Raw genomic sequence first — 20980 nt, forward strand, 5'->3', positions numbered from 1 at the left:
ACTCTGAGACGAGGAGCAAATAATTGCTAATTAATATATGAACACAAAAAAGCACCATTAAAACATCTCACTCGTTACGGGCTGGAGCGAAACGATGCATTTAAAAATATAACCTCGTCTTTCAGATATCATCTTTGTCCACGTATGATAGAGGCTTTTGCAAACAAGCTGACAAAGCCCATCGCCTTGTGCGTGACATGAGGCACAGACTGAGGCACAGGCAGCCTTTGTGAAGGTAGATGAGAGAGCGGAGCCACAGCAACACTTAGACAAGTAAACGAATCTTATAGTGTCTGCGACGATTACCTTACATGAAGCTTTTCGCTGAAGATTCTGAGCTGATTCTTCATTCATCAGCCTCATCGACATAGGACAAGCGGAGGCTCTCATGACATAGCAGCTCATCAGCGCCACACACCTCATTAATATGATTATTATGAGTTTTTCCGGTATGAGTATTTCCGTTTTGAGAGATCAATATGGGTCCGCAGTTACGAGTTGCAGTGTTACCAACTATACAGAGGGGTAACGATGCCGACCTTTTGATCAGGTAGCTGTTTGGGTATACCGGCTGACCTGATGCTGCCGATGCTGACCTCTTAAGGAGGTGAGGGTGGAGCTGCTGACCTGACACTGCCGACGCTGACCTCGAGTGTTTGCTGGCGACACTCTGTCGGAGGGACACCAGTCTCTTCCTGACGGGGGCGGTGGACAGCGTGTAGAGCACGGGGTTGATGGCGGCGTTCAGCGGCAGCACAAACACCGCTATCCAGGAGAACACCTGTGTGGGAGACACGGGGTTAGTGTTACCTCGCGGCACCTGGGGTCTCGCGCATCTGGCTCGCGGTACAAGATATTTCAGATCGCCTGTAGTTAGAAGGCTGTCGGAGGAATGCTGGGACTATAGTGTTTATGAAGATGAACATGTAAACAAATCCACAGGGGCAGTGACAAGGATTCGAACCTGCGTCTGGGAGCATCCCAGACGTAGACATCCCAGACATCCCAGAGTCACGTAGGCTGTGACTCGTACGTCAGGCTGCGAGCAGCCGCGTCCAAGAGACTGGTTGATCAGTCCGGCAACCAGGAGGCCTGGTCGACGACCGGGCCGCGGGGACGCTAAGCTCCGGAAGCACCTCAAGGTAACCTCAAGGTAAGGTATCCCAGACACTGCCTTAATCGACTGAGCTACGACAGGGTAAAAGGGTTGAAACCGAAGTTCTACTGAACTTACTGGATTCCGTAGCCTCTCCGAGGCACAAACCAGGCTTTTACACAACAGCCCCCCCCCTGCACCCGAGCTATGTCAATAGGCCGTTCTCCCTTTTCGCCCTTACATCATCACACCCTTACATCATCACACCCTTACATCATCACATCACATCGAGGTTCGAATCCTCTGCCCTTGTGGATTTGTTCATTTGATGCATCACGTTAGTGTGATCTCTGTGTGTGATGATGTAAGGGCGAAGAGGGAGAACGGCCTATTGACATAGCTCGGGTGCAGGGGGGGGGGGGGTTGTGTAAAAGCCTGGTTTGTGCCTCGGAGAGGCTACGGGATCCAGTAAGTTCAGTAGAACTTCGGTTTCAACCCTTTTACCCTGTCGTAGCTCAGTCGATTAAGGCAGTGTCTGGGATGCTCCCAGACGCAGGTTCAAATCCTCGTCACGGCCCTTGTGGATTTGTTCATTTGATGCATCACGCTAGTGTGATCTCTGTGTGGGAAGATGAACATGTGTTGTTTATGTGATGAAGTTCATAACACCTATATACTGCTAGGTGAACAGGGGTATCAGGTGTGAGGAACGTTCCCCAACGTCTCGTTCTGCACATGGATCGGACTCGGGTTCAAGCAGTTGTAAATCGAATGAGCTAACCACTGCTCCAATTCTATCAATGATATATATATATATGTCGTACCTAGTAGCCAGAACGCACTTCTCAGCCTACTATGTAAGGCCCAATTTGCCTAATAAGCCAAGTTTTCATGAATTAATGTTCTTTCGACAACCTAACCTACCTAACCTAACCTAACCTAACTTTTTCGGCTACCTAACCGAACCTAACCTATAAAGATAGGTTAGGTTAGGTTAGGTAGGGTTGGTTAGGTTCGGTCATATATCTACGTTAATTTTAACTCCAATAAAAAAAAATTGACCTCATACATAATGAAATGGGTAGCTTTATCATTTTATAGGAAAAAAATTAGAAAAAATATATTAATTCAGGAAAACTTGGCTTATTAGGCAAATCGGGCCTTGCATAGTAGGCTGCGAAGTGCGTTCTGGCTACTAGGTACGACATATATATATATATATATATATATATATATATATATATATATATATATATATATATATATATATATATATATATATATATATATATATATATATATATATATATATATATATTATATATATATATATAATATATATATATTATATATATATTATATTCACAATATATATATTGAGTATGTGTGTACAATATATATATATATATATATATATGTATATATATATATATATATATATATATATATATATATATATATATATATATATATATATATATATATATATATATATATATATATATTATTAAATATGACCGAAAAAGTAAGATTAATAATTCTAACACGAATTTTCTCAATCTTTCGTACATTACGCTTCACTGTTGGAGGTAAATCAAAAATCACTTCTCCAAAATTCATTTTTATTTCTAGTCTGACGCGACACGGGCGCGTTTCGTAAAACTTATTACATTTTCAAAGACTTCACAAATACACAACTGATTAGAACTTGCGTTTCCCTGATTTTATATCTACATTTGAGTGAGGTGGGAAGGATGATGTGGCATTACATTTGAATGAGGTGGGAAGGGTGATGTGGCATTAACACAAGACAGAACACTAGGGGATATTAATAGGGTATTAAAAGTATCAACACAAGACAGAACAGAAACAATGGGTATTGAATAGAAGTGTTTGTAGAAAGCCTATTGGTCCATATTTCTTGATGCTTCTATATTGGAGCGGAGTCTTGAGGTGGGTAGAATATAGTTGTGCAATAATTGGCTGTTGATTGCTGGTGTTGACTTCTTGATGTGTAGTGCCTCGCAAACGTCAAGCCGCCTGCTATCGCTGTATCTATCGATGATTTCTGTGTTGTTTACTAGGATTTCTCTGGCGATGGTTTGGTTATGGGAAGAGATTATATGTTCCTTAATGGAGCCCTGTTGTTTATGCATCGTTAAACGCCTAGAAAGAGATGTTGTTGTCTTGCCTATATACTGGGTTTTTTGGAGCTTACAGTCCCCAAGTGGGCATTTGAAGGCATAGACGACGTTAGTCTCTTTTAAAGCGTTCTGTTTTGTGTCTGGAGAGTTTCTCATGAGTAGGCTGGCCGTTTTTCTGGTTTTATAGTAAATCGTCAGTTGTATCCTCTGAGTTTTGTCTGTAGGGATAACGTTTCTATTAACAATATCTTTCAGGACCCTTTCCTCTGTTTTATGAGCTGTGGAAAAGAAGTTCCTGTAAAATAGTCTAATAGGGGGTATAGGTGTTGTGTTAGTTGTCTCTTCGGAGGTTGCATGGCTTTTCACTTTCCTTCTTATGATGTCTTCGATGAAACCATTGGAGAAGCCGTTATTGACTAGGACCTGCCTTACCCTACAGAGTTCTTCGTCGACTTGCTTCCATTCTGAGCTGTGGCTGAGAGCACGGTCGACGTATGCGTTAACAACACTCCTCTTGTACCTGTCAGGGCAGTTGCTGTTGGCATTTAGGCACATTCCTATGTTTGTTTCCTTTGTGTAGACTGCAGTGTGGAAACCTCCGCCCTTTTCCATGACTGTTACATCTAGAAAAGGCAGCTTCCCATCCTTTTCCGTCTCGTAAGTGAAACGCAGCACGGAACTCTGCTCAAATGCCTCCTTCAGCTCCTGCAGATGTCTGACATCAGGTACCTGTGTAAAAATGTCGTCAACATACCTGCAGTATATGGCCGGTTTCAAGTTCATGTCGACTAAGACTTTTTGCTCGATGGTACCCATGTAGAAGTTTGCAAACAGGACACCTAGGGGAGAACCCATGGCGACCCCATCTACTTGCTTATACATGTGCCCATCCGGGCTCAAGAAGGGCACCGGATGGGCACATGTATAAGCAAGTAGATGGGGTCGCCATGGGTTCTCCCCTAGGTGTCCTGTTTGCAAACTTCTACATGGGTACCATCGAGCAAAAAGTCTTAGTCGACATGAACTTGAAACCGGCCATATACTGCAGGTATGTTGACGACATTTTTACACAGGTACCTGATGTCAGACATCTGCAGGAGCTGAAGGAGGCATTTGAGCAGAGTTCCGTGCTGCGTTTCACTTACGAGACGGAAAAGGATGGGAAGCTGCCTTTTCTAGATGTAACAGTCATGGAAAAGGGCGGAGGTTTCCACACTGCAGTCTACACAAAGGAAACAAACATAGGAATGTGCCTAAATGCCAACAGCGACTGCCCTGACAGGTACAAGAGGAGTGTTGTTAACGCATACGTCGACCGTGCTCTCAGCCACAGCTCAGAATGGAAGCAAGTCGACGAAGAACTCTGTAGGGTAAGGCAGGTCCTAGTCAATAACGGCTTCTCCAATGGTTTCATCGAAGACATCATAAGAAGGAAAGTGAAAAGCCATGCAACCTCCGAAGAGACAACTAACACAACACCTATACCCCCTATTAGACTATTTTACAGGAACTTCTTTTCCACAGCTCATAAAACAGAGGAAAGGGTCCTGAAAGATATTGTTAATAGAAACGTTATCCCTACAGACAAAACTCAGAGGATACAACTGACGATTTACTATAAAACCAGAAAAACGGCCAGCCTACTCATGAGAAACTCTCCAGACACAAAACAGAACGCTTTAAAAGAGACTAACGTCGTCTATGCCTTCAAATGCCCACTTGGGGACTGTAAGCTCCAAAAAACCCAGTATATAGGCAAGACAACAACATCTCTTTCTAGGCGTTTAACGATGCATAAACAACAGGGCTCCATTAAGGAACATATAATCTCTTCCCATAACCAAACCATCGCCAGAGAAATCCTAGTAAACAACACAGAAATCATCGATAGATACAGCGATAGCAGGCGGCTTGACGTTTGCGAGGCACTACACATCAAGAAGTCAACACCAGCAATCAACAGCCAATTATTGCACAACTATATTCTACCCACCTCAAGACTCCGCTCCAATATAGAAGCATCAAGAAATATGGACCAATAGGCTTTCTACAAACACTTCTATTCAATACCCATTGTTTCTGTTCTGTCTTGTGTTGATACTTTTAATACCCTATTAATATCCCCTAGTGTTCTGTCTTGTGTTAATGCCACATCACCCTTCCCACCTCACTCAAATGTAATGCCACATCATCCTTCCCACCTCACTCAAATGTAGATATAAAATCAGGGAAACGCAAGTTCTAATCAGTTGTGTATTTGTGAAGTCTTTGAAAATGTAATAAGTTTTACGAAACGCGCCCGTGTCGCGTCAGACTAGAAATAAAAATGAATTTTGGAGAAGTGATTTTTGATTTACCTCCAACAGTGAAGCGTAATGTACGAAAGATTGAGAAAATTCGTGTTAGAATTATTAATCTTACTTTTTCGGTCATATTTAATAATATATGTCTACAGGAAAGACTGCTACCAATATATATATATATATATATATATATATATATATATATATATATTGTACCTAGTAGCCAGAACGTCGTACTCGGCCTACTATGCAAGGCCCGATTTGCCTAATAAGCCAAGTTTTCCTGAATTAATATATTTTCTCTAATTTTTTTCTTATGAAAGGATAAACCTACCCATTTCTTTATGTATGAGGTAATTTTTTTTTTATTGGAGTTAAAATTAACGTAGGTATATGACCGAACCTAACCAACCTAACCTAACCTAACCTAACCTATCTTTATAGGTTAGGTTAGGTTAGGTAGCCGAAAAAGTTGGGTTAGGTTAGGTTAGGTTGGTTAGGTAGTCGAAAAACAATTAATTCCTGAAAACTTGGCTTATTAGGCAAATCGATTTGAGAATGGTCACGGACGGACCGAAACGTCGTCGTTCCTTTACCTTCTAGTGTGTAGTCTGATCAACATACTTTAGCCACGTTATTGTGACTCATCGCCAGTACATGTCAGGAGCACTATATAACCTTCCTGGATGACATATTCAGTGTGTGTGGGGGGAGGGTGGGGGTCCTCTCTCATTAGTATAAAAGTTAAAGGCAATCTTTTGAAGTCTCATTCCTGGATCCGATTCCTCTTAGAGAGGATTTGTAGCTAATGCCTTTTTAAGCGATTCTATTATATTTAAATACTTTCCATACCTGTTATTTGGTTTTGTAAGAGACCCATCGTCCAGGTGGCTCATTTGGTAATATTTATATAAGTAATATTATTGCCGATTTCATCAATATGTCTGAGCGAAGTAGAATTAGTATTTGTTATTTAAGAAATAAGTTGAAGATATGATGTATTATAAATGTATTTTGATAGAAGTGTGTATGTGTGTGTGTATTCACCTAGTTGTGCTTGCGGGGGTTGAGCTCTGCTCTTTCGGCCCGCCTCTCAACTGTCAATAAACTGTTACTACTATTTTTTTTCTCTCTCCCTCCCCCTCCCCCCCCATCCCACACACACCCCAGGAAGCAGCCCGTGACAGATGACTAACTCTCAGGTACCTATTTACTGCTAGATAACAGGGGCATCAGGGTGAAAGAAACTCTGCCCATCGTTTCTCTCCGGCGCCGAAAATCGAACCCGGGCCACAGGATCACATGTCCAGCGTGCTATCCACACAGCCACACGAGGCTATGTGGGTTGTGGCTGTGCACACACACACACACACAACTGTGTGTGTGTGTGTATGTGTGTGCACGCGCATGCGTCATATTCACTGCAATAAACAAAACATGACGCAGAGGCGCTAACAGAAAACCATTAAAACCATGTTTCCAAAGATTGGTTTTTTAAACAAACACAAAATATCTCAAGCAATTTCCATCTCAAAACTATTTCCTGTGTTTTCGTTATTGTATATATATATATATATATATATATATATATATATATATATATATATATATATATATATATATATATATATATATATATATATATATGCGAACAAGCCTGAATGGTCCCCAGGACAATATGCAACTGAAAACTCACACCCCAGAAGTGACTCGAACCCATACTCCCAGGAGCAACGCAACTGGTATGTACAAGACGCCTTAATCCACTTGACCATCACGACCGGACAAAATGAGGTGATAGCCGAGGCTATTTGAACCACTTCACCGCCGGCACTCGGATAGTAATCTTGGGCATAGCATTTTACCAAATCACCTCATTCTTTGGGGCACACGTGAGGAACACAAATGCGAACAAATTTTGTTCGCATTTGTGTTCCTCACGTGTGCCCCAAAGAATGAGGTGATTTGGTAAAATGCTATGCCCAAGATTACTATCCGAGTGCCGGCGGTGGGGTGGTTCAAATAGCCTCGGCTATCACCTCATTTTGTCCGGTCGTGATGGTCAAGTGGATTAAGGCGTCTTGTACATACCAGTTGCGTTGCTCCTGGGAGTATGGGTTCGAGTCACTTCTGGGGTGTGAGTTTTCAGTTGCATATTGTTCGCATTTGTGTTCCTCACGTGTGCCCCAAAGAATGAGGTGATTTGGTAAAATGCTATGCCCAAGATTACTATCCGAGTGCCGGCGGTGGGGTGGTTCAAATAGCCTCGGCTATCACCTCATTTTGTCCGGTCGTGATGGTCAAGTGGATTAAGGCGTCTTGTACATACCAGTTGCGTTGCTCCTGGGAGTATGGGTTCGAGTCACTTCTGGGGTGTGAGTTTTCAGTTGCATATTGTTCGCATTTGTGTTCCTCACGTGTGCCCCAAAGAATGAGGTGATTTGGTAAAATGCTATGCCCAAGATTACTATCCGAGTGCCGGCGGTGGGGTGGTTCAAATAGCCTCGGCTATCACCTCATTTTGTCCGGTCGTGATGGTCAAGTGGATTAAGGCGTCTTGTACATACCAGTTGCGTTGCTCCTGGGAGTATGGGTTCGAGTCACTTCTGGGGTGTGAGTTTTCAGTTGCATATTGTTCGCATTTGTGTTCCTCACGTGTGCCCCAAAGAATGAGGTGATTTGGTAAAATGCTATGCCCAAGATTACTATCCGAGTGCCGGCGGTGGGGTGGTTCAAATAGCCTCGGCTATCACCTCATTTTGTCCGGTCGTGATGGTCAAGTGGATTAAGGCGTCTTGTACATACCAGTTGCGTTGCTCCTGGGAGTATGGGTTCGAGTCACTTCTGGGGTGTGAGTTTTACGCACTGTATCCACTACACCATACTTCAGAGCCCTAAAGATGTAGGAATTCTGGGGTATTTAACCAACCAGAACTCCAAACCTCCCCAGGCAATGAGATAGGGAGGGATCCCTCACGTTTTTCATCAAGCCCTGTTATATGGGAGAACTCAGTGCCAATGCTTAATGCACAGACTTGCTTATAAACCACAAGTTTGAAGTATCGAACCCAGAACCTCAGGACTACGAATTCAAGGCGCTGTCCACCCATCTGTCAGGCGCCCACACTGATTGTACAGAAATTTTGATGGTCGTGAAACTATATATCCAAGATCCAACAGCTCTCGGTGCTCAACTTGGGCATAGATATTTCATCGACCCCTCACTTTGTGGGGCCACGTGAGCAACACAAATGCGAACAAGCCTGAATGGTTCCCAAGCCAATATCCAACTGAAAACTCCACACCCCAGGATTCGAACCCAGACATCCAGGAGCACTAAGCACCTTGGCATACCTGGTACCTGGGAAGGAGGAAGATCCTTACCTCCTGGGAGGGGGGAAGATCATTACCTTGGGAGGGAGGAAGCTCATTACCCTGGGAGGGAGGAAGATCCTTACCCTGGGAGGGATGGTGACGCCACAGAGAGAGGCGATGCCCAGGAAGATGATGGGAAGCCAGCAGGCGGCGTCCGTGGCCACAATCAGGGACATCCTCTTGGCCATTCCACCGTCCCCGCCACGGACATTTGTATCCGCCCGTGCCGCAGAGTGCGTGTCCCGGGCAGCCACGTACATCAGCACGTAACTCACGGCGATCACTCCGAACGACAGCAAGTTCAGAACTGCAAGAGGGGACAGCAAGTTCAGAACTGCAAGAGGGGACAGCAAGTTCAGAACTGCAAGAGGGGACAGCAAGTTCAGAACTGCAAGAGAGGACAGCAAGTTCAGAACTGCAAGAAGGGACAGCAAGTTCAGAACTGCAAGAGGGGGACAGTAAGTTCAGAACTACAAGAGGGAACAGTAGATTCAAAGCTACAAGAGGGAACATTAGATTCAGAACTACAAGAGGGGACAGTAAGTTCAGAACTACAAGAGGGGGACAGTAAGTTCAGAACTGCAAGAGGGGACAGTAAGTTCAGAACTACAAGAGGGGGACAGTAAGTTCAGAACTGCAAGAGGGGACAGTAAGTTTAGAACTACATGGGGACAGGCAATGTTACTTTTATGCTTAATTTTGGAAGATATATAGAATGCCAAAAATAGGATAATGCAAACTGAAAATACTTATGCAATATCTTGCTGAACTCTATTATGAGATATAAAAAGTGAATACGTTTTTAGACTAGTCAAAATTTACACTAATGATATGTAATTAATCTTCTTTAACTTTTAATTCTTTGAGGCCATGCAATATCCTAATGGACAACTAAACTTTCTGATTTTCATAGCCCATTGGTCGGCTTGGGTAATGGGTAGGGCTTAGATAGTTCACAAAGGAGCTTCCTGTAAGGAGGCCGAACCTTCGATATGAGATGTTAATAATCCAGTCGACAACAGGAATGTAATGTTTAGGTTCACCGGTTAAAAAAAATCATTCATTTCTCGGTTTCCTCCGGACTAAAGACAAGAATGACTCGCCTAAGAAAATGAAGACAGCGTACTCCCAGCCGCTGGGCTTCTCGTTGGTGATGTGCAGCGCCAGACACACGCCCGAGCGACCGTAGAAGTTATGGAAGTACTGGAGGCGGGTGAGTGGGAGGGCAGCCAGGAGCCCCACCAGCACCCACACCCCTGCCATCACCATCCGGGTCACACTGCCTTCCTTCCTCCTCACGCCGAAGGGGAACTTGATGACGATCAGGCGGTCCACGGTGATGACTGACAAAGAGTGGACCAGCATTAGCAGCTTGGACGTCATCGGCCGGTAAGAAGCACAACACACACACCATTACCGAAAGAATATAAATTCATTGTTGACATTACAGTATCGAGGGAGCCCTCAGACCCCTTCCAGCACAGAGATATCCTGAATAATCACTCAGTATCCGGCCCATGCGGTAAAAAAACAATCATTTCATCCTTTTTTTAAATACAAACATTATGAGCGTTCCTGGAAGAAATTTGAGAGTAAGGCCCTAAGTTATGAAAGCAATATGCACAATTTGAGCCCGCCGGCTCATCGACTTATAATGTCGTGTATATTGCATGAGACATTTTTTTTTATGCTACTACACAGTGAATCTCAGGACGGAACTCAGGCTCACCAACCTGTGAGAGTGAAGACGGAGAGCTCGGAGGAAAAGGTGCTAATGAATCCAGCCAACTGGCAGAGTGAAGAGGTCCTCCAGGAGAGCTCGTAGGCAGCGTAGACCCCGCGGTACTGGAGGTCTACTGCCGCTACGATCACCAGGTAGACTCCCATCAGGAAGTCGCCTACACCCAAGTTCACGATGAGGAACGAGTGCATCTAGTGGAGGGAGAAGTGAGTTGTTTAAAGGTGAGGGTACGATAATTATGAAGCGAGAACACTAAGCCAGTGCGGCTATGAAGCGCTTGGTAGGAATATGAGGATTTGAAGTTTTCACATGGAGGAGAGAGTGACAGAATGGTGCCCTATCCCTTGGACCATCGGGGGGATCGAACACCGACCCTGCATGAAGCGGGGGGTGGAACGACATTAGTCCTGCGAATGTAGCTTCTTCGAATGAATGCCCTTCTTCGTTCATTTCTTCACGATCTCTCTATCTATATTCTTTTTTGCCTTTCACTACATGCAAAGTCCTCCTACTATTCTCTCTTCCCGAGAGTAACATCATTCATTTTCTCGTCACCCGTGTCAGTAGACTTTCCTCAGTCTTACCATGTATCGATTCTTGCTCCAGTAATTTTTTTCCAGCACATACTTTATTTCCCAGTTTGGTGTTGGTCTTAAGACCAACCAGCCTCTGGAGGGTCATTAATGCAGTGACAGAGTTTACTCACCAGTCTGAAAGTGAACTCTCGAGGCATATTCACCGAGAAGCGGAATGCATCCCTCAGTGTATATAAACTTGCAATGTAAATTGCCATATCAACAAACCCAACACAATACACGATATCATATTCGTAAGGGGAAACAGAGGCTATCTTGACAGGAGGCATATAACAGCGTGATACATAAGCGATGTAGTTGAAACTTACAAGTGGTGACTATGCAGTAGTTTAGTAAGTGGTAGTTACATATTTAACTATCACCAGGTCTGCTCTGTGGTGCTAGTGCATTTGTTGACGGCTGTTTTGAGGTATTTGCTCGTCAACATCCAACCAAATTAATTTTCTACGACTGCATGTCCATCTGCTTGGATTGCTCCTACCCGCTCTCGCACAAGACAGCACATATATGACTTATTGCTTATAGTCAATATTTTGCTTATGAATTAGTACATATGTGGTATATTCCCAGTTATATTTTTTCAAGGCCCAAACTCTTCCTCACATACCAATTTACGTCTCACAGTACCCGTTCATCGCCGTAGACAGCAGAATCGTCATGATTGGTTCAATTATAATGAAAATTATAGTTTTCAGGGCCCACATGGGTTGTGAAATTTACCTACTATTGTCCATGCTCTTAGAATATTACAGATCAACTACATCCTATTGAAGGCTCGTAGTTTTGTTTTCAGAAATATTAGTTGTTCTTAGTAAATTATAATAAGCACTATAATTTATTACATTAAATAGAAATGCTTAACCAATCAACATTATATACACTAGTTTGTGCTTTAAAAATCTTTAAAGAATGTATTGTAGGAACGTAAACAGAAAACGATGTTACGTTGGCATGTCTATGTCTACTGCAAACAGGATGGTATTGTGTATACTACCTACTGTAGGATGGGCATAGGGTCCACTACCACCTGTTTGGTGGGTTAGGGGTCCATACCACTTGAAAGATGGGTCTGGGTCCAACAACTGCCCATAGGATGGGTATATGGTCCTCTACCACCCACAGGATGAGTATGGCGTCCATTATCGTCTGCAGGAGGGGTATGGGGTCCACTACTGCCCACAGGATGGGTTTGGGGACCACTATCATCTACAAGATGAATATGGGGTCCACTACTGCCCAATGGATGGGTATATGTTCCACTTCCGCCCAAAAGGATGTATGTGGCGTCTACTTAACCGCCCACAGGATAGGTATGGGGTCCACAATCACCCATAGGATGAAAATTGTGTCTACTACCAAACACAAGATGGGTATAGCCTCCATTGCCGCCCACAGCATGAGAATAGGGTCCAGTATCGTCCACGAAATGGGTATATATGCTTAACTACCACCGACAGGATGGGTATGGGGTTAACTACCACCCATAGGACGCGTATGGGGTTCACTAAAGCCCTCAGGGTGGGTATTGGGTCCATTACCGCCTACAGGATGGGTATGGCGCCCACCGCCGCTCACATGATAAGTATGTTGTCCACTACCCCCCACAAGATGGGTTTGGACCACTATCATCCACAGGATGGGTATAGGGAACATGTCCATCCACAGGACGGGTATACGCACCACTATCGCCCACAAAATGAGTATGGGGACCATTACCACCTACAGGATGGATATGAGGTCCACTACCGCCCACATGATGGGTATTGGGTCGACAACCACTCACAGGATGGGTAAGGGGGGGCCACAACCACCCACAGGATGGGTATGGGGTCACTTCCATCCATTGGATGGGCATGGGGTCCACTACTACCCACAGGATTGGTAAGGGGTGCACTACTGCCTACAGGATGGCTATGGGGTCACTACCATCCATAGGATGGCTATGGGGTCACTTCCACCCATAGGATGGGTATGGGGTCCACTACCACCCACAGGATGGATATGGAGCCCAATACCGCCCACAGGATGGGTATTGGGTCCAATACCGCCCACAGGATGGGTATGAGGGGTCCATTACCGCACCCAGGATGGGCATGGGGTCCACTACCACTCACAGGATGGGTATTGGGTCCAATACCGCCCCGCAGGATTGGTATGGGGTCCACTTCCACCCAAAGGATGGGATGGGGTCCAATACCGCCCACAGGATGGGTATTGGGTCCATACTGCCCACAGGATGGGCATGGGGTCCACTACCACCAACAGGATAAGTATATTGGGTCCACTATTGCCAAAAGGATTGGAATGGGATTTCTAATTATAATAAGCACTATTAGTTTATTATTACTTATTAAGTTTAATATTACTACTTAATTTTTATAATTAAGTACCTAATTTCATCTTAATATTTTCCTACTCTGTGCTTTAAAATTGCCCTGTATCTTGTGTTACCCAATCTCCCACTCTTTACGTACTTAATCCAATCAGCTTTACCATTGTGATCATTATTGTCTTCCTATATGTGCTAGCAATATGCTGTATTGTGCCTATTATTCTTTGTTAAATTATCATTCAAACTGTCAATGTAATCCATCTGAGCTACCTATGTGCTTTAATGTACATTCAAATCTCTCTCATCTCATTTTTTACTTGTTATCATTTTAAAAATTTTGCTAATATTTACCTACTTAAAATTTTCTGTTAGATTAAGGACCTGACCGAAACGCTGCGCGTACTAGTGGCTTTACAAGAATGTAATTACTATGCTATGTATCCTCACAATCCCAATGTACCTTCATGTATATCTATATAGATAAAAATGGAAATTTTCGTTTGTTCAAAATCGCTAATCTCCGAAAGTTCTTCACCGATTGCTTTGAAATTTACACACAACGTTCTATTCGCATCCGAGCAGGTTTTTATATACATATAAATAGATGTCACATCTGTGACGGTAAAAAAAACATGCTTTTTCTGAAAAACTGTGTTTTTCATGTGAGGGAAATCTTCGAAACCTCTTTACCGATTACTTTGAAATTTCGACACAACGTTGCATTTGAATAGACGCGTCTTTTTATATTTCTACTATATACATACCTCACCTGTGACAGGAAAAAACATTTTTTTTTACAGCGCCATCTGTTGGACATAAGAGCAACACACACTTTAATCTCCGAAAGTTATTCAGCGATTGCTTTGAAATTTTGACACAACGTTGCATTCGAATAGGCGCGTCGTTTAATATGCCTACTATATAGATGCCACCCTTGTGACAGTAGAAACACGCGTTTTTGAAAAACAGCGCCATCTGTTGTACATGATAGCAACATGCACGCTATAATAAATATGTCACGAATTCCATTTCAATGTTTCTGATTCCATTTATAAATGTTATTTTCATAGATTTCGATTTATTTTATTTTTTAGTGAATTATTTTGTGTGACATTGTGTTGGAATTGAACTGTGTTGTTTATCATACCATTCATTTCGTAAGTATAAGGATAGATGCCACGCCTGTGACAGATAAAACTATGCTTTTCTTAAAAAGCAGCGCCATCTGTTGCATGTAAAAGCAACACACATGCTATACTAGATATGTTACAATTCCATTTCAATGTTTCTGATTGCATTGATCAATTGAATTTTCATAGATTTTGATTTATTTTCATTTTGACTTAATTATTTTGTGTGAATTGCGTTGGAATTGAGATGTGTTTTTTACCAGACCGTTCATTTCGTGAGTATAGTTTATTTTTTTTTTTTTTTATTTTCATTTCTTATTTTAACTGTTTTTCTTATATTTCAGTGATTGGAACATCAGACCATTTGGGAAGGCATCGGACTAGGGAGTAGGGAATGGTGGGGATGACGAGGGGACGGAAGTGAGAGAGGGTGGGGAGGACTTGGGGACGGAAGTGAGAGATGGTGGGGAGGACGAGGGGACGGAAGTGAGAGATGGTGGGGAGGACGAGGGGACGGAAGTGAGAGATGGTGGGGAGGACGAGGGGGACAAGGGAGGGGGTAATGGTGTGGAAGGACGTAGGGACGAGGGAGTTTGGGATGGTGGGGACAAGTGGATGGGGGAATGGAGAATGGTGGGGAGGACAAAGGGACAGGGGAGTGGGGCATGGTGGGAAGGAAGAGGGGATGGTGGAGTGGGGAATGGTCGGGAGGACGAAGGGACGGTGGAGTGGGGAATGGTTGGGAGGCCGAGGAAATGGGTGACGGGGGATTGGTGGGGAGGACTGGCGGACAGGGAAGGTTGCTGTGGCTCAGCAACGCACACGCGTTGCTGAGCCACAGCAACGCGTGGCCGGGTACTGCCAGTATATAAATAAATAAATAAATAAATAAATAAATAAATAAATAAATAAATAAATAAATAAATAAATAAATAAATAAATAAATAAATAAATAAATAAATAAATAAATAAATAAATAAATAAATAAATAAATAAATAAATAAATAAATAAATAATTATTACATATAATAATGGTGCTTCCCAAATCGACATTATATACAATAGTGTATGCTTTGAAAATCTTTGAAAAAGAAAAAAGAGAATGGATTATAGGAACGTCCACAGAAAACGATGTTATATTGGAATGTCTATGGGGTACACTAAAATCAAATCAAAATCGAACTCAAAATCAAAATGTTTATTCTATTAAAAAACATACATAGAAGAATAGTTGCAAACATAATGTTGGATTTATAGATCGAGTTAGTACATATAATACCTAAAGTAACTAATACTCACAGCGTTTCGGGCAAAGTGTGGGGAGAAAAACTCCTTAGACAAAAGATTAATACTAACTGAGATTAAAGTGGAGTTGCGTGGTGACCACCGGCCAGGTCGGACGTTCCTGAGGTCTCTCCGCTCCTGGCTAGTGTTTACGTTGGGTGATTGCTGGTTTGCCACTGACAGGGTGACGTTTGGCTTAGCCATGGGGACTTCTCGCCCTCCAGTGAAGAGAACATTGTCGGCTGGTCTGGCATTTACGCTGCCGGTGGACCATCCGTTGGTTGGTGTTGCCCTGGTGGACGTGCTACATGTGTAGCTGTCGGACTTCTTGGGCGTCCAGCTGCTTCAGGGCAACCGCGCTGTGTAGGTCCACCTACAGGCTGCCTTTCAGGCGTTTCTTGAGCAGTGTGAGGGGCGTGTTTACCCTCTCCCTGATACTGCTGGTTCTGTTAAGGTGGTGAATCTTAGTGTCACCTTGACGTCTGTGGCGGCGCATGGTGCCCCCTTCGAATTTCAGGACGACTTATTAACCGATTGAACCCATCGATTGAACCGTTTTGAACGATTTGGGACAATGTTAAGTATTCGTTGGAACAAGACCTTGCCGGGCACTGTGCTGGTAAGCTTGACGGCTCCCGCACTCTGACGATGTCGCTGAAATGTAGTGTACCGTCGTCGATGTCCGTGTTGGGTTACATGCTCTGCTGCCTGTATCGGGGTCACCGCGCACCTGTTATAGGTGTGGTCACGAGGGTTATCTGGCTGCAACGTGCGACATGGGAGCGACTGGTAGGGTGCATGTTTTTCGTGAGGATGATTTTCCGCCCCTTTTGCGTTCGGACGGTTCTGAAGACGGAGTGGGTGCTGTGCCTGAGGCGCCTGATTGCCTGTCTGCTGCTCTGCCTGTTGAGGCGAGTTCTATGGCCTGTGCACCACGTCTGGTAACTGCTGTGGCCCCTGGGATTGTAGCGCCAGTGTGTGTGGATGTCGGGCCGTCGCCTGCGCTGCGTGTAGTGCAGGATGTCCCAGTGATGGCCCATGTCCCACCCCCGCCTGTGGATGTGGTACCGGCTCCCAGGGATGCGGGTTCTGCTGTTTTGGAGAGGGTGCTTCGGCAGGGGGAGGTGCCTGCCGTGTCTGTGTGTGTTGGCGACTGTAGTTCTGCTACTTCCATCCCTTTGCAGAAGCGTGTGCATCGGTGTTCTGAGGCTGTTTCCCTGGATGATGTGGACTGTGCGGGCGATGTGGCCTCTGTGGACTCTTCGGACGGTGCGGGTGTGGCCTGTGTGGATGTGAAGATGATGGCCGTGCCTGCAGAGGGGCCTGGTGGGCGTGGTGTGGTGCGACCTGTCTCGAAGCGTTCGCGGCGGGCTCGGAGTGTGTCTCCCCTTCGTGGTGTGCCTTGGGAGTTGGTGGGGGAGTATGGTGCACTGGCGTCACCCGCCGTGGATGATGGTGCTGTGAGGGGTTCCGGGTTGCTACCTGTGCCCCCCCCCCCGCCATGGGTCTCCTGCTGTTGGATCCCCGCAGTGGGGGGGGGGGGGGGGGTTGGGGGGGGGTTCCTCCTGATGATCGGGACCTCGTCGTGGTGTTGCGGAAAGATGTGCGCCGGGGGGCCTCGGCTCATGTGCCCAGTGGCGGGGTCGTTGCCGCGCCTGCATCCCCTGAGGTTCCCCCCCTCCTTCGTTGCCCCTGTCTGGGGGAAGCCTAGTCCCGGCTGCCGGGGTCGAGATCTGTGAGGGTCAGGTGTTGGGCCCTTATCGGGATGCCCGGGGTGCTTCCGATCCCGTGGTGCTCATCCACTGTCTGAGTGTCGCGGGTGAAGGAGTTTGTTTATAGGGTGCCGAATAAGATGTCTCAGCCGAAGGCACCGCCTGGTGGCCGGGTGTCCCCTGACACGTGGGTGATCTTAGACGCTTACTGTTTGCGCTGAAATATTAGTGGACGTCTTGCGCACAACGCTACGCCTTGCCTCAATCAGCTGCCGCCGTGAACTCCGACATCCTGCCTTACGGTACGGCCAGTCTCCCTTTAACATCCACCTCTGTTTTCATCGCCACTCCTCGATCTACGGCCCAATGCAACTAACACTTTTGACTTTCTTCTCCTCAACGTCAACGTGTCTCCCAACATCTGTCCTGGTGCAGTCATCGGGAGGGTAAACCCTTAGTGCAAACTGCACCTACTCTCAAGAAGAAGAAGAAGAAGAAGGAAAAATTAAAGTATAAATTGTATTGAAATAAGGAAAAAAGGGGGGAGGGGAAAACAGGGCAGAAATCAGCAATTATACAACTTGGGCAACAAACAGTATTGTTTGAAAATAGCAAGACATAGGTTGACATTTAGGGTGTAAGGTAGGTTACTTGGAATTTATTAGGAATAGTACTTAGTTTTTCTCTTAAACTGGTTGAGAGAGGCACAGCCTTTGACTTGACTGGGGAGGTCATTCCGCATTCTGGGTACCTTGATTTGTAGAGCATTTCTAGTGTGGTTAAGGCGCGCTTTTGGAATATCAAATAGGAATTTGTTTCGGGTGTGGTGCCCATGAGTTCTGTTACAACCTTCTAGGAAACTGTTAGGGTCAGAATTGACATTACAATTCTGAGTCTTAAATATATATTCACATGAGAGGATGTGCAGTGACTTAATATTTAGCATGTTCAAAGATATGAGTAAGGGGTACCGAGTACTGTCTGGGGCCAGAGTTAGATATTGTTCTAATACCAGCTTTGCGTTGAGTAATTAGTGGACGTAATTAGAAGATTAAGATGATTTTGGGTAGTAGAACCCCAAGTACATATACCATAACTGAGATAAGGATAGATGAGAAAGTAATAGAGTAATACAACTGCAAACAGGATGGATATAGGGTCCAAAACAAGTCACACGATGCTTATGGGATCCACTATACCACCTAAAATGATAGGTGTTGGGCCATCTACCACCTTTAGAACAAGTATGGGGTCCACTACCACCTTTGGATAGGTATGGGGATCCACTACATCCCGCAGAATGTGTATGGGGGGTCCATTACCGCCCACAGGATGGTTATAGGATCCATTCCCGCCCACAGGATGGGTATGGGGTCCACTACCGTCTACAGGATGGGTATGGGATCACTATCACCCACAGGATGGGTATGGGATCACTATAACCCACAGGTTGGGTATGGGGGTCCATTAGCTACCATCCATAAGATGGGAATGCAGGATGGTCCACTACCACCCACAGGATGAGTATGGGGTCCACTACCGCCCACAGGATGAGTATTTTTTTTTTTTTTTTTTTTTTTTTTTTTGAGATATATACAAGAGTTGTTACATTCTTGTACAGCCACTAGTACGCGTAGCGTTTCGGGCAGGTCCTTGGAATACGATCCCCGCCGCGAAGAATCGTTCTTTCATCCAAGTACACATTTTACTGTTGCGTTAAACAGAGGCTACAGTTAAGGAATTGCGCCCAGTAAATCCTCCCCGGCCAGGATACGAACCCATGACATAGCGTTCGCGGAACGCCAGGCGAGTGTCTTACCACTACACCACGGAGACTGCTAATTTGGCCCCGAACCATTTACAGGATGAGTATGGGGTCCACTACCACCCACAGGAGGGGTATGGGGCCCACTACCACCCACAGGATGGGTATGGGGTCCACTACCACCCACAGGATGAGTATTTGGTCCCGAACCATTTACAGGATGAGTATGGGGTTCACTACCACACACAGGATGGAGTCCACTACCACCCACAAGATGGGTATGGGGCCCACTACCACCCGCAGGATTGTTATAGGATTCACTACTACCTACAAGATGGGTATGGGGTCCACAACCACCCATGCGATGGGTATGGGGTCCACTACCACTTGCAGGATGGGTATGGGGTCCATTACTACCCATAAGATGGGCATGGTTTCCACTACCACCCACAAGAAGGGTATGGGGTTCACCACCACCCACAGGATAAGTATGGGGTCCACTACCACCAACAAGAGTTTATGGGGTTCAATAATACCTAAGAGATGGGTATGGGGTTCACTACATCACCCACAGGATGGGTAAGGGGTCCACTGACGCCCACTGGATGCGTATGGGGTCCACTACCACCGACAAGATGGGTATGGGGTCCACTACCACCCACAAGATGGGTATGGGGTCCACTACCACCCACAAGATGGGTGTGGGGTTCACTACCACCCACAGGATGGGTATGGGGCCCATTACCACCTACAAGGTGGGTATAGTGTCCACTACCCCCCACTAGATGGGTATGGTGTCCACTACCGCCTACAAGATGGGTATGGGGTCTACTACCATCCTCCAGATGGATATGGGGTCCACTACCCTCCACAAGATAGGAATGGGGTCCACTACCACCCACAAGATGGGTAAGGAGTCCACCCGCTGGATGGGCATGGGGTACACTACCACCAATAAGATGGGTACGGGGTCCATTACCACCCACAAGATGGGTATGGGGTTCACTACCACCAACAAGATGGGTATGGGGTTCACTACCACCCACAAGATGGGTATGGGGTTCACTACCACCCACAAGATGGGTATGGGGTTCACTACCACCCACAAGATGGGTATGGGGTTCACTACCACCCACAAGATGGGTACGGGGTCCATTACCACCCACAAGATGGGTATGGGGTTCACTACCACCCACAAGATGGGTATGGGGTTCACTACCACCCGCAAGATGGGTATGGGGTTCACTACCATCCACAAGATGGGTATGGGGTCCAATACCACCCACAAGATGGGTAAGGGGTCCACTACCACCCACAAGATGGGTAAGGGGTCCACTACCACCCACAAGACGGGTATGGGGTCCATTACCACCCACAAGATGGTATGTGGTCCACTACCACCCACAAGATGGGTATGTGGTCTACTACCACCCACAAGATGGGTAAAGGGGTCCACTACCATCCACAAGATGGATATAGGATCCACTACTGCAATATAGACC

General features: G+C 45.3%; 1 protein-coding gene across 2 annotated transcripts in view; it reads right to left on the minus strand.

The window, feature by feature from the left end:
- Positions 1-20980, minus strand: part of LOC123761052 (G-protein coupled receptor GRL101) — a gene marked incomplete at its 5' end in the record, with an annotated part of 127045 nt that overhangs the window by 6702 nt on the left and 99363 nt on the right. The window contains 4 exon segments of one of the 2 annotated variants that reach the window (XM_069328837.1): positions 628-781; positions 9002-9225; positions 10022-10261; positions 10652-10850. In XM_069328837.1, the coding sequence (XP_069184938.1) occupies positions 628-781; positions 9002-9225; positions 10022-10261; positions 10652-10850 (817 nt within the window). 2 annotated transcript variants of the gene reach the window in all.

The sequence above is a fragment of the Procambarus clarkii genome, chromosome 22 (assembly GCF_040958095.1).
Source record: "Procambarus clarkii isolate CNS0578487 chromosome 22, FALCON_Pclarkii_2.0, whole genome shotgun sequence".
Lineage (NCBI taxonomy): Eukaryota > Metazoa > Arthropoda > Malacostraca > Decapoda > Cambaridae > Procambarus > Procambarus clarkii.